The sequence below is a fragment of the Primulina eburnea genome, chromosome 1 (assembly GCF_022965805.1).
Source record: "Primulina eburnea isolate SZY01 chromosome 1, ASM2296580v1, whole genome shotgun sequence".
Classification (NCBI taxonomy): Eukaryota; Viridiplantae; Streptophyta; class Magnoliopsida; order Lamiales; family Gesneriaceae; genus Primulina; species Primulina eburnea.
In genome coordinates, this window is record NC_133101.1 from 53714656 (window position 1) to 53729916 (window position 15261).

Genomic DNA, 15261 nt, shown 5'->3' on the forward strand with positions numbered 1-15261 from the left:
ATAACATGACAAAAATGTAATTTCCCTCGCCATATTTTCCCTTTTTAATGATACTAAGGTGATTAGATATAGGGGTATTTAATTACAGTTTGGTTCAGTTTTAGATAAAATTTAAACCAAACCATATTTTATTGGTTTTACAAATTTTAAACCCAAAAAAAAGAATCATGAAGTTTCAATAACCAAACCATGAATTTCGGTTTGTTTCGATTTGGGCTAATTTGGATGACTAGTTATGAGTTTATGGTGAAATAGTGCATCACATATTGCAATTTTTTAATAAATAGAAATTGATATTCGATAAAAAAATAATAATAATAATAAATTGAATAAACATTTTATTTGAGTCAGAACTCCAATAATTATAAGTAAAATCATATATTAAATACTTATACACGTTACATAATTTTACAACTTATAAAGAAACCTAAATTTTTTGGGTTATACACTTGTAGATATTTTTAATTTGGATAAAAATTTGTATGAGATGATCTCACGAGTCGTATTTTGTGAGACAAATATCTTATTTGGGTTATTCATGAAAAAATATTAGTTTTTATGCTAAGAGTATTACTTTTTATTGTGAATATCGGTAGGTTAACTCGTCTCACAAAAAAATGCTTCCTTTAAAAACAAATCGATTGATTAAAAAAGCACGATGGATTTGAATTTTGAGCATATGTGCAGTCTATGTAATGAACAAACAAACCACAAGGCAAGAACATCTCCGCAGACAAATGTGCCAATAATAGTCACAAAAGACAGCAAAAGAAAACATGAACGAGTGAATCTTGTTATTTCACGATCTCCCTCTTGCCATGGGACTCCCCCGTTGATTCCGGAAGTGATTAAGAAGCTGTTGAGCATGTTTGAATCAATGAAATGAACAAGAACTTACATTTTTGAGCTCATAAGCTATGTATGTCGATTTGAGTATCTAGCAGTACTATGAGATAACTGGAGCTCTGCTGCATGCATACCTTTTCTTTAGCTCTTGGAGTTCCAGATTGTGTCAGTGCGACAAGGGGTGGAACAGCTCCTTCTTGCAAAACATTCCGACAGTGTTTGCTACTGTTAATGCACAGCTGCATCAGCACGGAAGCGGCGTTCTCCTTTCCTCTTTGAGTTCCGGTATCTAGAACCTCCACAAGTGATGGTATCCCCCCTTCTCGAGCAATAACTGTGCATCCATCTTCGATAGTGGACAAATTGGCGAGAAGAGCTACAACTTTATCGGCCATTTCTGTATCCATCAATGGAACCAAATGTTTTACAGCTCCTGCCTGAACGATGCGAGCCTTGTTTTCATGAAATATAGATAAGCTGAATAAGGCAGTCGCAGCATCTTTCTGTCCTCTGATAGAACCTGTTCCTAATAGATCAACCAATGCCTTGACTGCACTTGATCGACCAATCTTCATCCTATAGTCATCTAAAAGTGAGAGGCTAAAAAGAGCAGCTGCGGCATTCTCTTTGGCCTCTGATGTTCCGGTTCTCAAAACGTGGATAAGTGGTTCTAGAGCACCTTCTTCTCCAATCTTGGCCTTGAGCTTTTCATTAATCGATAAATTAAGAATTGCGGTGACCGTTTGTTCCTGGATGAGCTCCTTATCAGAGTTTAACAATGAGATTAATGGGGAAATTGCCCCGGATTGACCTATAATGAAGCGATTCTCCACATTATACTTTGCAAGAAACCGTAATTCTCCAGCAGCAGCAGTTTGCAATTCGGTTGATTCGCTCTTCAAGTCTTCGACCAGTTTTTCGATGTGGGAAGTAGAAGTCAAATCATTAGACCCTGCCTCGGACGATAATGATGGTGTCCTCAATGAGTCTCTATGATTTCCGTTTACGGCCAAGCTGAGACACTGCTTCCCAGTTAAAGGAGATTCCCTGAAAATTTTATTTGAAACTGAGGAAGTGGGACAAGCAGATGTTATATCCCCTGATTTTTCACTTGCATCATCTTGCTTTGTGGATATCCCTGAAATTTCAGTTGATTCTGTCAGGAGATACTCGATGCTTGAAACAGCACTTGATGCTGATTCACTCCGGCTGTGAATAGATGAATGTTCCGGGGACGATTGATCGAATTTCTCAGACTCCTCTATGTCAACACCGTTTTTTTCTTCAATAGGTCGAGAACTGTTTGATCCCAAAGATGAATTTTTCGTTTGCGCTGAACACTGGAGACCATCTTGATTACTAATTTCTTCTGAATGAAGTTCAACTGAGACAATATATGGAGGGTTGCGGGAGAGCTTTACTTTATTTTCATCACACCAACTCAAAATAAGAGCTTTAACTGTACAATTGGGAATAAGATTTTTGTGAGAGAGTTTCTTATGAGTAATGGGGCAAGTCTCTAATCCATGATCGAGCCATTTTCTAATGGCACCACACTCGTATGTTTGGCCAGAGGACAAGATTACAGGATCCAACATGAGTCCCAAAGATAAGGGACAGCGGAAATATGGAGGAATCTGAATACCGTGTATGTCTTCAACATTCTCGCGAACCATGTAATCACGAATATGACTCATAAGCTGAGTAGCCTGAGGGATTTGATCCGAACCCTTTTTTGTTCTATTGTCTTCCGCTTTCTGTTTTTCCTTTTCCAAAGCAATACACTCACTCAAGAATTCTTGTTTTGATCTCAAGTTGAGGGACTCGATAATTGCCATAAGATGTACGGTGCCAAAAATATCTCCTCCTTTTTTGCTTTTAACAATCGCATCTATATATTCTGACACTTTTCCGAGATTCAAATTCTGAGATTCCTGCATACATAACTAAATTGAATCTAACGTTAGACATTTTTTTAGTAAAATGAAGATGCCAAAACAAAAGGGAAATAACGGATCAACAAGCTTCCCATAAAGAGAGAATTAAATGTAGTTGGTACCTGAGCGCGAGATAGACTCAAAGTGGTTGGTGATGACACAGATATTCTGTATAAAACACAAGATAGCTTGACTATGGAAATCTGAATTGTAATCACCAAGGGCTTACTTTCTAGTACCTGAAAGAGACAACGGGAATATGTTAAGATAATTTTTTGAGAGAGCACAAGTGCACAACTTATATAATACTCCAAACATCTCCATATTCTTCTTTGAACTTTATATGGTGACACTGATTCGTGGTTGTCTACAGAAGGTTACAGTATTCATTTCCGATGATAAATCTTAGATTGCTCGAAACAAAGAAAACTATGAAAGCCGCGTCAAGTTACTCACACAAAGAATCTTGCTCATTTTCAGAGACCATTTTTCAAGTAACATTCTAGCCCCATTGACAGCAGAATCCAATTCTTCACACACTTTAGCTAGAGATTCATCGAAAGTATCTTTACAATCGGCGATATCATCAAGTACTGGCTTCAATTGCTTCAAGAAAGCTGCTATACTTCTGTATTCCTCCTCGACTGGAATTTTCCCAGAGGCACAACATGATACCAAATGAATGAAGCGAGATATACTGTTAAGAAGACTTCGTAATGACGTCAAGTCCATTGACCTGTTTACATAACGACAGAAAATAGACCGATAGAATCAAAAAGCGGGAATCAAAAAGCACCAAGAGCATGCATTTGCATAAAATCAACTGACAAAGCGGAAAAGGAAGAGACCGCCGAAAATGTCTACCAAAATGCAACGTGAGCAACAATTCACACACTAGAATTTCACCAAAAAGTTCGTTTTCAGGTTCAAAAAATACTAAGAAACAAATTTACCATAACAAAGAATCATACCATCAGAATTGCCAGCAAACAGAAATATAAAGAAATTAAACCACAGTAAAACGAAACGCTAGGTAATCAACAACCACCGTGGGAAAGAAAACAGTAAATTCTGCATTTACCAACAACAAGCAAAAAGGTGATTATATTTGGAAAAAGAAAACTTTCAGGCGATCACAAGATCTTCTCTTTACCACCCGTGGATTTCAGAAGATGTCCGACTTAAAAGTTAGAAACAACGGTGTAATAAAACTGGAAAATGTCACTCGATTACGTTTACAGCATCATATCACATTAGGAGTCATTGTTATCCACAAAACTCCGAAGCAATAATATCAACATGGCACGTTTTATTAGTGGTGAATTATTAGAACTTGTCACATGTAAACAAACTAGCACTCCATGAAGCCAATCTGCATTGCGCAAAAGTATGCCACCACACATATTGACAAAAGAGTGTGTCTTTGGACACTAGCCAAAATTCTACTGAAAAGAAATAAGAAAAATTTAAAACACAAAGGGAAATGGCCTATAAAAAAAAATTTAAAAAAGAAACATCTAAGCCCACTTCACAGCTGCACACCGCCGACATTTTTTCAAATCTTATTATCTCGTTTCAAGCCAAGAATGATAAAATTTAATAACACAAGCAGCATCTGGCAATTTGCTTAAGGGAGAAAAAGCGACACTTGTGAGAAGAAACCGACAGAGGAAAGGGAAATCTTCATAGTTTTACCGTTCCTAATGTGATTAGAACCACCCTGTAAATTCACACTAAAACGTGATTTTAAACACGTGTCCAACATCCCCATAAAATTTGCGTCCCCTAAATTCCTCTTAATCCATGAAAAAAGAAGTAAAAGCATGTGAAAGTCGGATTAAAAATGTACCTCTGCTGTATTTATTTCCTCGAGTCTAGACACTTAAAGGAAGGAAAAGAACTGATCTTGATGAATTCCAGTAAGGAATCAGGTATTAACATGAGAGCCCATGACTCTGATCTACCAAGATCATCAAAATCAGCGCGAAAATCTAATTGAAAAACCAATATTTTTGCTTTGAACCAAGACTTCTTGCCAACCCTCTTCACTTTGCTTCATAATTCAGAAAAAAGAAAAGGCAGGAAACACCAAGAAAAAGCAAAGGGCCCAAAAAAAAATAGAAGACGGCGGTCGAATTTCTGGGCCCTTTATATGCAGATTCGCTGGCTGTGGAAACGAATCGATTAATGATATGACTGCTTGACAATCATTTTTTATAGCAATTATTTAGTATCTATGACGGGTTAGAGATGATAAAGAGAGTAGAAAGGAATCTGTAATCATGGCATCAACGAGAACATCATAAATTTCATATCTATATATATATATATATATATATATATATATATATATATATATATATATATATATATTAATTATTGGGAATGGTGAAAAGGGTGATATCCAAAAAGACTCGTATTTATTTTATGAAATGACAATTTTTTGTGACAAAAAAGAAAGAAAAATAATATTTGCCATTTCCAGCTGCAAATCGTACGAGATGTTCCAGTCATACGCAGCACCATCGGCAAGTACAGTATATAATGTGGAGGTGTGGAGGAGGGACAGGTCTCTCTCTACAAATAGCATTAAATTTGAGGGCCAATTTATATTTAGCATGAAATATAGAAAGTTACATCCCTTTTATTTGAGAAATAGATTAAAATAACAATAGTTATGGTTAGAAGTAATCAATTTTTTTTAGGGGTGTTCAAACTTCGGATAAAACCGAAAAAATCGAAAATCCAAACCGAAAAAACCGAACACTAAACCGAACCGAAAACCGAATTTTATAATTCGGATTTAAATGTTAAAACCGAAATTAATTTGGTTCGGTTTCGGATTATAAAGTCAAAACCGAACCGACCGAAAAAACCGAAATTTAATTAAATTAATAATGTTATTTGTATTTTATATTATTTATTGAGATGATATTAGTGAATGAAGAATTATTTTGAATAATACTTAGTTGATTGTTGTTTATGTAATTCATTTGTACTTTATATTTAAATATTTTACTAAGAAATCATTTTAAAAAATAATATATTATATTTTATAATATATTTATATTATTAATTTAAATAATTGTATCAAAACCGAAATAACCGAACCATTTCGGTAGAAAACCGAACCGAAGAAAAATGGTTCGGATATCGGATTATATATTTGTAAAACCAAAAAACGAAATAAAAAACCGAAAACCGAACCGAACCGACCGATGAACACCCCTAATTTTTTTAATTAACCACCATAACTGTCCAAATCAAATTGCACCGCATCGTTTTCCTAATATTTTATAATCGTGATTAAAAATAGTAATCACAAACTACACCGCATATACGGTTCAGTTGTTCTTTTTTCAACACTGCTTAAGCCACTTGCCATAATATTTGGTCTAATATTATAATAATTTGCAAACAACATATTTAATTAAAGAAGTCATCATTCATTATATCTCAATTCTCTTCAAATTATTAATCCTACAAAAAAAAACTTGTATTGTTCTTAATTATTCTTCATATTAGTATTTTATTATAGTATTTATTTCTTTTACAACAATATTTTGTTTAAAATTTGAAAGTAAAGAAAGATAAATAGCGTAAATGTCATTTTTGTTGTCAGTGTGTTGTGTTTTTAAATTATTAACTTAATTTTGAATCTTGATTATTGTTTTATCTACATTTATCTTTGTGATTTGAACAATATTTTATACTTGAAGACACAATATTGTTGTTGTTTTCAAATAAATTAAAATGTATGTTCTAATATTTTTCATTAAAAAAACTATAAACTGACAGCAACCGCTCAAAATTGTAAGACTGATTCTACATGTAAAATCGCAATTATTATTTTTAAATACTAACCGACCGCATATGACAATTCGGTTTGAATTTTTTTTTTAAAAAAACCGCAAAACCGCATCGTTATCTCCCTAGATATGATTCGAAATAGGCTCATTTGAATGAAAAAAAATAAATATTTAATATTGAATATATGAATTTGAAATTGTTGTGACATACAAAAAATATTAAAGGGGAAGTCCGCCAAATCCTTTTTGTCAAAATATGATTTTAAATTAAATTCATCGTTGAATCTAGGCATACTAAATAGACCAGCTCGGATTAGAACCAGCCAAGAACAGAGGTCCGTTAAGATCGGAACCGGGATCCGCTAAAGGTGAATCGGACCCGAAACCGTAATTTAAGGTTTAACATATTGAATCGGTTCAGCATGTTCTGAATCGGTTCAACCAGTTCCGACCCGGTTCCAGCCCGTAACTGGATCCGGAACGCATAAATTTTTTTTAAAATAATAATAATAAAAATAAAAGACCTTTGGGCCAACAGCTGCAGGCTACACAATCGCAATGGATTCAGTAGCCGGAATTGGGCGCCAAATTGTAAAATTAAATATTTGGATTTCAGTAGCCGTTTTCAGGCCAATTGTAAAATTAAATATTTGGATTTCAGTCACTTTACTATTTGGCCCCCAATTTTGAGTGGAGGTGAATATGTTTCCAACTTTGATGAACATTTTGGCTACTTCTCCGACTTTGATGAAGCCGAACCTGATTACGAGGGGGAAGAAGCCATGAAACTCCTCAACAAAGATGTAAGGACACCATCGTCCACCTGAGAAAGAAACACAATGTCAACGAGCACGACAACAACTTGAGCAAACCGAAGCAAAATTTGAGATTACTTTGATATTGAATAACAATGTACGAAAAACTCTTTTACTGTATGTAAAAAATTGAAAAACGAGATGTTATTACAAAACAGGTGGTGGTTCCGGTGATATCAGCACTTAGAAAAAACATTTAGTTATTATACACAAACTTGACTATGATACATTACAACCATTTAGTAGGGAACCAACGAAACTCCAAATTAATCCTTCAAGTGGTAAAGCTTTTACTATTACAAAAGAAATTTCTCAAAAAACCATCTTAAAATTTGTTACCAAATGTTGTTAACCTTTTATAATAGAGTAGATCTCATGTGAGACCGTCTCACGGATTTCAATCTGTGAGACGGGTCAACCCTACCCATATTCATAATAAAAAGTAATACTCTTAGCATAAAAAGTAATATTTTTTCATGGATTACCCAAATAAAGATTCGTCTTACAAAATACGACCCGTGAAACCGTCTCACACAAGTTTTTGTCTTTATAATACCTGAATAAGAAGGTTTTGTTGAATTTACTAATATTATTCAACTTGGTTTTCACAATATTTCTAGGCACACAATTAAGAAATATTGTTGTGATGTTTATAAAAAATATAAAAAAACATTAAAATAACATCTTTCAAATATTTCTCATATAATTAGTTTGAACAGCTGATATTTGGACTAATTTGAAATATGAATTTTATCTTGTTGTTACATCCCATTGGATTGATATAACTTGGACTATGCAAAAAATAATTTTAGCGCTAGATCTTTTAAAATCGTCATACAACGCATACACTATAGCTAGATATGTTTTAAATATTTTTAAGATTTATTGCGTACAAAATAAAATAATGTTGATCACATTAGATAATGCGAATGTCAATACTCTTGCGATTAAATATCTAAAGATTCACTAAAATCAATTTTAGATGGTAATTTGTTTCATGTTAGATGTGCATGTTATATTTAATATTATCAACTTATGTGTTAAATGCGTTTGTGACGAGCATACGTCGATTGTAATAGAAAAATTCAAATTATGTGAGAAATTATTACGTGAAAGAAGACATGAACGTGATTAGAAAACACTAGTCAAAACAAACGGAATTAAATTTTAAAAATTTCATCTTCCTATTGAATTAGATGGAATTTTTTTATATCACTTGCTTTATACTTTTTTATGTTTTCAAAATTTAATTATTACATATTACAATAATTGCGGTAAAATCTTTAACGCTGACTGACGATGATTGGAATATTTTGAGTAAATGTGTTTTTTATGAGAAATTCTTAAAGAAGTAACGGAATTTTTTTGGCATTAACTACCCTACTTCAACCATGTTTTTATCTTTGTGTTTCAATATGTTTTATAAATTTATCGAATATCGTGATGATTATTTTATGCGTGATTTTATTTCAAAGATGAAATTTTTTTAAAAAAAATATTGGGAGAATATCCGAATTGTGCATGGTTTAATAACATTACTTGATTCAAGTCAAAATCAAGGAGGATTAGGCATGTTTTTTTTCAATTATGCTAAAAAAATTTCAGATGAATGTTGACGATCAAAAGAAGTCAATCGTGCATTTTCTCCAAGAATTGTTTGATTTATATGCTAGTGAACAATGTGATGAACCGAGTGCGCAATTGGAGGAGAGACCGACATATAAAAGCAAAACTGAATCACTCAATTTCTTTCAAAGTTTGAAATGACAAAAGTTCAAAAGAAAATATGTGATAACAACAAATTATAATGAGATCCAAATTTATCTAAGCCAATTTATTGTGACTACGGAGAATTTCGATGTCCATGATTGGTGGAAGTTTTTTTTTATCCCGTGTTAGCGGCAATTGCAAGAGATGTCCTACCCATTCAAAGTTCAAGTGTTGCTTCCGAATCAGCATTTTTTCACTACGTGGAAGAATCATTGGTAAACAAAGAACTAATTTAAAGCCAAAGAACACTTTCCATGTTAACATGACTACAAGATTGTTGCAGCCGAAAAAAGAATAAGACAGCTGGAGCAATAGATTAATTTCAAAGCTCAAGTTCCGACCAAGATCCGGAATATTCAAAATATGTTTTAATAAATCATGATGAATTTTAGATCTTCAATTGTAAAATCAATGTTTCAAGAGTGAGTCTCATGTGAGACCGTCTCACGGATACTAATATGTGAGACGTGTCAACCCTACTCATATTCACAATAAAAAGTCTCTTAGCATAAAAAATTATACTTTTTCATGGATAACCCAAATAAGAGATCCGTCTCACAAATTCGACTCGTGAGACCGTCTCACACAAGTTTTTTCCATGTTTCAATTATTTTATTTTTAAGATTAGTCAGTATTGTTTCAACTCAAAATACTAAATAAAAAAATGTTCATTAATAAAAGTAATTTTATGTTAAAAATAATAAAGTCGAACACGGAACTTAGAACTGGTCTGATCCGGACAGTAACCGATCTAAAAATTACCGAACATGTCAAATATTTGAATCGGTTCATGTACCGGTTCCGGCACCACCCAATCTGGAACCGTGAAACCGATAAGCATGCCTAGTTGAAACAAAAAAGTTAAAGCAAACAGATATAGTAAAAAACATAAATTTTTTGTGAGATGATCTCATGTGTCAATTTTGTGATATAGATCTCCGACCCGACCCAATTCATAAAAAAATATTAATTTTTATACTAAAAATATTTTACTACTCCAAAATCTTGTAATCCACGTAAGTACATCTAAAATTCACAAAAATATAAAGAAATATGATTATAATAATGGTGGGACTAAAGTTAAAAATTGAAACTTCTACAAGGATTATCCAATTCAAAGTTAGACTATACTAACTACGATTATTTTTGGGTCAAAATCCAACGAGAAATTGCAATTTCAACAAAGTTTAAATGATTAAACTAGTCTATATGAACCCAAATCTGCTGGCCACAACCCACTTGCTTGTTAAGGCTTTAGAAGAGAAGAAACCAAATGTGCTCTAACTCTCATCAGCATAAACAAATTTAGGCTCTTTTGTCACTTAAAATGGGGCTGTAAACCTTGTTTTGTAGTAGTCATAGATAGGATAGGCAGCTAATACAGACCCTCAAAATCAAATCAAAATGATTCATGATTATCGAAACAAATGTAATTGATTCAAGTAATATATTTTGAGAAATCCATCCATCCATCCAAGTACATTCTATTTGAATATAAACTTAAATTGCAATGTTTTTATCTAGTATTATAATTCGTCACATGAGTTGTATATTTTGATTGTGGTCCTAATTGTGACTTGTAACGACTGATTTTAATGTAGTTCTCATCACACACTAGTTCTTATTTTTATCTCTCGGACTGTAAATGATGCAAAGGTATTGATTCATTACACTGTGTGTGTTTCTGTTACCATTCCATGCACACTTTATCGAGAACTTTGACATACATCTAAGTATCAAACCACATTTCTCTCATAGCTCCAACATGACTCCAATCACGGACAAAAAACCAGGCCGACGTTATTCTCGCTATGTTTCGTCTGTCCCCACTCCATCCATGAACACCACAAATGGAACTTTCATAGAATGGATTGGAGAGCAAGCGAATAAACCAACATGCTGGTTTTGTGATCAAAGTTTCACGGGTTTCACTAACTAGAAACGGATTTCACCAAAAATAAGTAACATGACAAATGTTTCCAGAATCAAAAGGGTGAAAAGTTACAGGGGATGTTGGAGGAGAGAACAAACTGACGAGAAAATTAATTAAGAGAAACATGAGAAAAATCTCAGCATCGAAAACTTAGTGGCTATTCCCCACGAGGAGACAACATCAGATCAAGCTCTCGCTCAGCAATTCGATAAGCTCAAACTTTTTCAACTTCGAGAATCCTTTCATGCCACGAGACTTGGCAAGAGCTTTCAATTCAGTCAGCTTCATTGCACTTAAATCGCTAGCTTCTGCTGCATCCAGAAACTCGCCACCATAAATATGAGAAGCTTCATCCTCCGTCATCTCATCAAGCACGTTTCCTTCTGAAAAAAGTGGCTCCACATAAGATTCAGAATCAAAATCAGATTCAATATTGAGTTCAAGACTGTTTTCAGCTTCGACCTCCAATGTCAGCCCTTTTGTATTACCATCTAGATTGCCCTGCGAGATTGGAGTAACTAAGTCATCAGAATCCTTGGGCTGGAACTTGATTTCAGGGACCGGTGAACGTTTTTGGAAATTTGATTTCGGCCTGTTATGAAGTGGATCTGGGCTTTCTTGTGTCTTGTGTTTCACACTATTATCATAATCTGAGATGTTTGTGCTTCTCTCTTCAGTTAACGAGACATGTTCAGGTTCACCAAGAATGAATTCCTTGCTTCTGGAGCCGTTGGTGCTTTTCTTTCCTTGCTGAACTGAATGTTTCCTAAGAAGCTTGAGTAGAGAATCAACAGTTTCGTTCTGTTTGTTTTTTCCTTGTAATTCCTCAACCTTCTTTTCTTCCTTCATTGCTGCTCTTTCACGAAGTTGTGCTTGCACCTTTCGAAATAACTCAACAATCTCTTTTTCTCTAGGGCCAGGAGTTGCAGTTCCCTGAAACTTTTGGTTTCCAGAGACAGAAAGCAAGGGTCGTCCATTTTTTGATGGAACCGTTTCAGATGCTTCAAGATCTTCATGCCCATCTCTCTCTTCATTGTGCCTATTCCTATTCCGGGAAAAGCCCGACCTTTTTCGGTTAAAGGAATCTGAATTTCTCTGATAATTGCCAGTACTGGCATGACATACAGAAGATGTGTGCCTAGAAGCATGTCTCAATGATAAACACCTTACATCAGAATTGAGTTTGTGGTCACCACGAGAAGAGTTGAATAATATTCCCACTGTTTTTCCAGACACTCCTGAGTAGGTCTGACACCTAACATCATGTGGCACATATCCTGCATCGAGGTTAAGAAATATTTCTGAAAAAAATTAATTTCTAGTTAGAAGTTTACAACCAAGAATTTAAAAAACAAAAGAACAATTTCTTACAAAATTAAAATTAGAAAATTGACTGATAAACAATATAATTTCAGCATCTTTACAATTTTTGACAAATCCTATAAAAGAATCGCACAGATTAAGGATAAGTAGAATTCAGAAAGATTATCAAAACATTTTTCCAGTATTTACCTCGAATGCCATAAACTACAAGCACCATCTCATGCTATGTTTAAACGGCATGCTGAAAGCTAAAAAATAGCAATAACAAGGATTACACAAGTTATACTACCAGTGGAACCAAGTTCATGACTGTGGAGCCAAGCAAGAGACCAAGAACTCCAAGTTTCTTCTCAGTCAAAATAGATTTTCAACTTACCTCCACAACAACAATCATAATCACCAATTAGAAACAGACCTATCACCATAAAATCATATCGATAGAAATAAAAACACCCTTACATCCCAATGCTCAAATCAGCATTAGATTTAGTCCATGTATCATCTCCTCCACCACGGCACAGCTTCATACACACAAATAACCGAAACAACATGCTAAGGCCTATCACGGAATGCACTCACACAAACATTTCGTCAAACAGATGACGAGCATCAGCCAAAAACACAATCCCAGGCAGAAACAAAATCCTCACATAAATTCATTTACAAACGAAAACGAACATTAACGAATGAGAAACCAGATATGCAGGCATTTCTTCTCAAGCACGAAACTTTGAGAGCAAAAACTTAATACATGCATTAAATGCTTTGCACAAACACAATCGTGCATTTCTAAACAAAACGTTTACCTGGAATAATCTTCCAAACGAACGAAACCGAGTGATGCGACATGCCTAGAAGCTGCACGAGGAAATTCTTCAAACGGCGGTGTAGATTTTACGTGGGTCGACCCGTGACGAACTCTGGCAGTGGTATTTCAATGGTGTGTTTAATGTTACTGTGTGAGGCAAGTAGTAAGGACAACAAATGGGCTTTAAAATATAGGCCCACATACTAATTTTGCCAGCATTTTAGGCCTATGGCCCATAGCAACAAGTTTATTTATTTATTTATTTATTTTTGTTTTTGCTTTTGCCCATTCATTTATAATTATACTAGAAAGATGGTATTCTCATGTGTATTTAAATGTAGTATTTTGCTTAGTTAATAGATTTTTATCGACTTCATAGAATATCAAGAGTTTTACCAGAGATTTTTGTAGATTTTTTCACAAGATTTTGCTGATATTTTTATATTTTTTCATAAAATTGTATGAATTTTATAGCTTGAACTGTATTGGATATCTGGAAACGAAGAAAAAAATTTGTATATATCGATCGAAAATGATATCATCTATCTTCTTAATATGTTATTTTAAAATTTTCACAAAATATTAAATTTTTTTTTTTTTAAAAAAAATTATCAGAAAATTATCTTCTATGAATCTATCGAGAAAACATAGTGGAGAACAAATTTATTATTTTTAAAAATAAACCAATTTATATAAATATTTAATACCCACATTCTCTTCTGAATAAGAGTAACTCCAACCATGCACCAAAATAGTATAATTTTGGTGCAGAGTTAATTGCTCTTACCAGCGCTATGTTTGACACTAAAATAGAGATTTGATACAGTGTTGCACCAAATTTGATGCAACACTGTAGCAATAGCGTTGTTTTTTTTTCTTTATTTTTGTAATTGTTTTTTGTAATTTTACTTAAATTCTAAATATTATATAATTAGTTTTATAATTTAATTTAATTATAAAAATGTATTATTTCAAACAATAAATTTTAACAAAGTGATTTTAAAAAACTTGGAATACATAATTAATAAAGATAATATTATTATGTTAATAAATTATTTGTGATAAATTAGTTGTAGTAAATAAAATAATATAAAATATGCCATTTTCAAACACTACTTTTTTTAAAATCAAAGAAAATGATACAAAATTAAATAAACAAACATAAAAAAAACTAAATTATTAAAATGGACATTACAATACAACATAAAATAAAATAAGATGACAACACTTAAAATCAAAGATAATGATACAACATAAACCTAAAAAAGATAATAAACAACAAACTATTAAAAATCATATCACAATACAATAAAATAAGGATGACAAGCACTTAAATTTAAAACGGAGGTAAGCTGGATCCAGATCCTCCAATGTCTCCAAAATATTTTCCATAGTCGAGACTATCACGTGCACGTTTTCTTTCTTCTCTCTCACTCAAAATTCTTAACTGTTCGACCCTAAAATTTTCACACAAAAATGGATCTTGAATTGAGTTGAGATCGATTACCAAAATTTGTTTTCTTCTTGAAACTTAGTCAAATCCAACATTTGTCGATTTTGTTCTATTTTTGTTTCATTTTGTTCTAATTTTCGTTCAGTTTGTTGCATATGTTTTATCTGTAATTCTTTGTTATGTTCACGATAAGCATTTCCAGTTTGGATTATTTCCAGAATTTTTTCTTGTCCTAATCTCATTGATTCAATTGTCTGTGACATATATTCATCTTTTTTCTTTTTTAATTTTGCTTTTTTCACTCCAAGTGGCCGTTGTGACGAAGTACCACCAATATTTTCATCATTTAAATTAATCTCAAATGGTGATAATCCAAGGGACGCTGATTTGGGGGAATCCATTGCTTGTGTGTCCGATTGTTGAGAGTCGAAAAATTCAATACCTCTTTGAATTGTTGACCGTGAATAATTTGACAAAGCTTCAAATTTCTCCATATCTTTCATAATAGACCATACATGATCAAACTTAAAATCTTTCTTGAAATTAGAATCATGTTTCATTAACTAT

The 15261-nt window shown here is 33.2% G+C and overlaps 2 protein-coding genes across 6 annotated transcripts; both read right to left on the reverse strand.

Moving 5' to 3' along the window:
• Window positions 1-653: 653 nt before the first annotated feature.
• On the reverse strand, window positions 654-5094 carry LOC140831297 (U-box domain-containing protein 3-like). Of its 4 annotated transcripts, none has more exons than XM_073195078.1 (4): window positions 4633-5094; window positions 3240-3519; window positions 2906-3022; window positions 654-2792 (listed from the first exon to the last, which is right to left on the reverse strand). In XM_073195078.1, the coding sequence occupies exons 2-4, from the start codon at window positions 3513-3515 to the stop codon at window positions 909-911; spliced, it is 2277 nt and encodes a 758-aa protein (XP_073051179.1). In that variant the 5' UTR covers window positions 3516-3519; window positions 4633-5094; the 3' UTR covers window positions 654-908. The 4 variants fall into 4 exon arrangements, with proteins under 4 accessions (XP_073051179.1, XP_073051178.1, XP_073051181.1 ...); XM_073195077.1 differs by lacking the exon at window positions 4633-5094 and adding an exon at window positions 4023-4486; XM_073195080.1 differs by lacking the exon at window positions 4633-5094 and adding an exon at window positions 3937-4486.
• A 5921-nt stretch (window positions 5095-11015) lies between these two features.
• LOC140831334 (rho-N domain-containing protein 1, chloroplastic-like) lies at window positions 11016-13397 on the reverse strand. Of its 2 annotated transcripts, none has more exons than XM_073195093.1 (2): window positions 13240-13397; window positions 11016-12387 (listed from the first exon to the last, which is right to left on the reverse strand). In XM_073195093.1, exons 1-2 carry the CDS (start codon window positions 13280-13282, stop codon window positions 11291-11293), a joined length of 1140 nt encoding a protein of 379 aa, XP_073051194.1. In that variant the 5' UTR covers window positions 13283-13397; the 3' UTR covers window positions 11016-11290. The 2 variants fall into 2 exon arrangements, with proteins under 2 accessions (XP_073051194.1, XP_073051188.1); XM_073195087.1 differs by having other exon boundaries at window positions 11016-12411; window positions 13240-13392.
• Between the last annotated feature and the right edge of the window lie 1864 nt (window positions 13398-15261).

Coding starts and splice junctions, on each gene's coding strand:
- LOC140831334 (XM_073195087.1), bottom strand. CDS start 13,282: ATGTCGCATCACTCGGTTTCGTTCGTTTGGAAGATTATTCCAG. Junction 12,412..13,239: donor CGTTTGGAAGATTATTCCAG/GTAAACGTTTTG, acceptor AATTTTTTTCAG/AAATATTTCTTAACCTCGAT.
- LOC140831297 (XM_073195077.1), bottom strand. Junction 3,023..3,239: donor AAATGAGCAAGATTCTTTGT/GTGAGTAACTTG, acceptor TGTCTCTTTCAG/GTACTAGAAAGTAAGCCCTT. Junction 2,793..2,905: donor TGAGTCTATCTCGCGCTCAG/GTACCAACTACA, acceptor GATTCAATTTAG/TTATGTATGCAGGAATCTCA.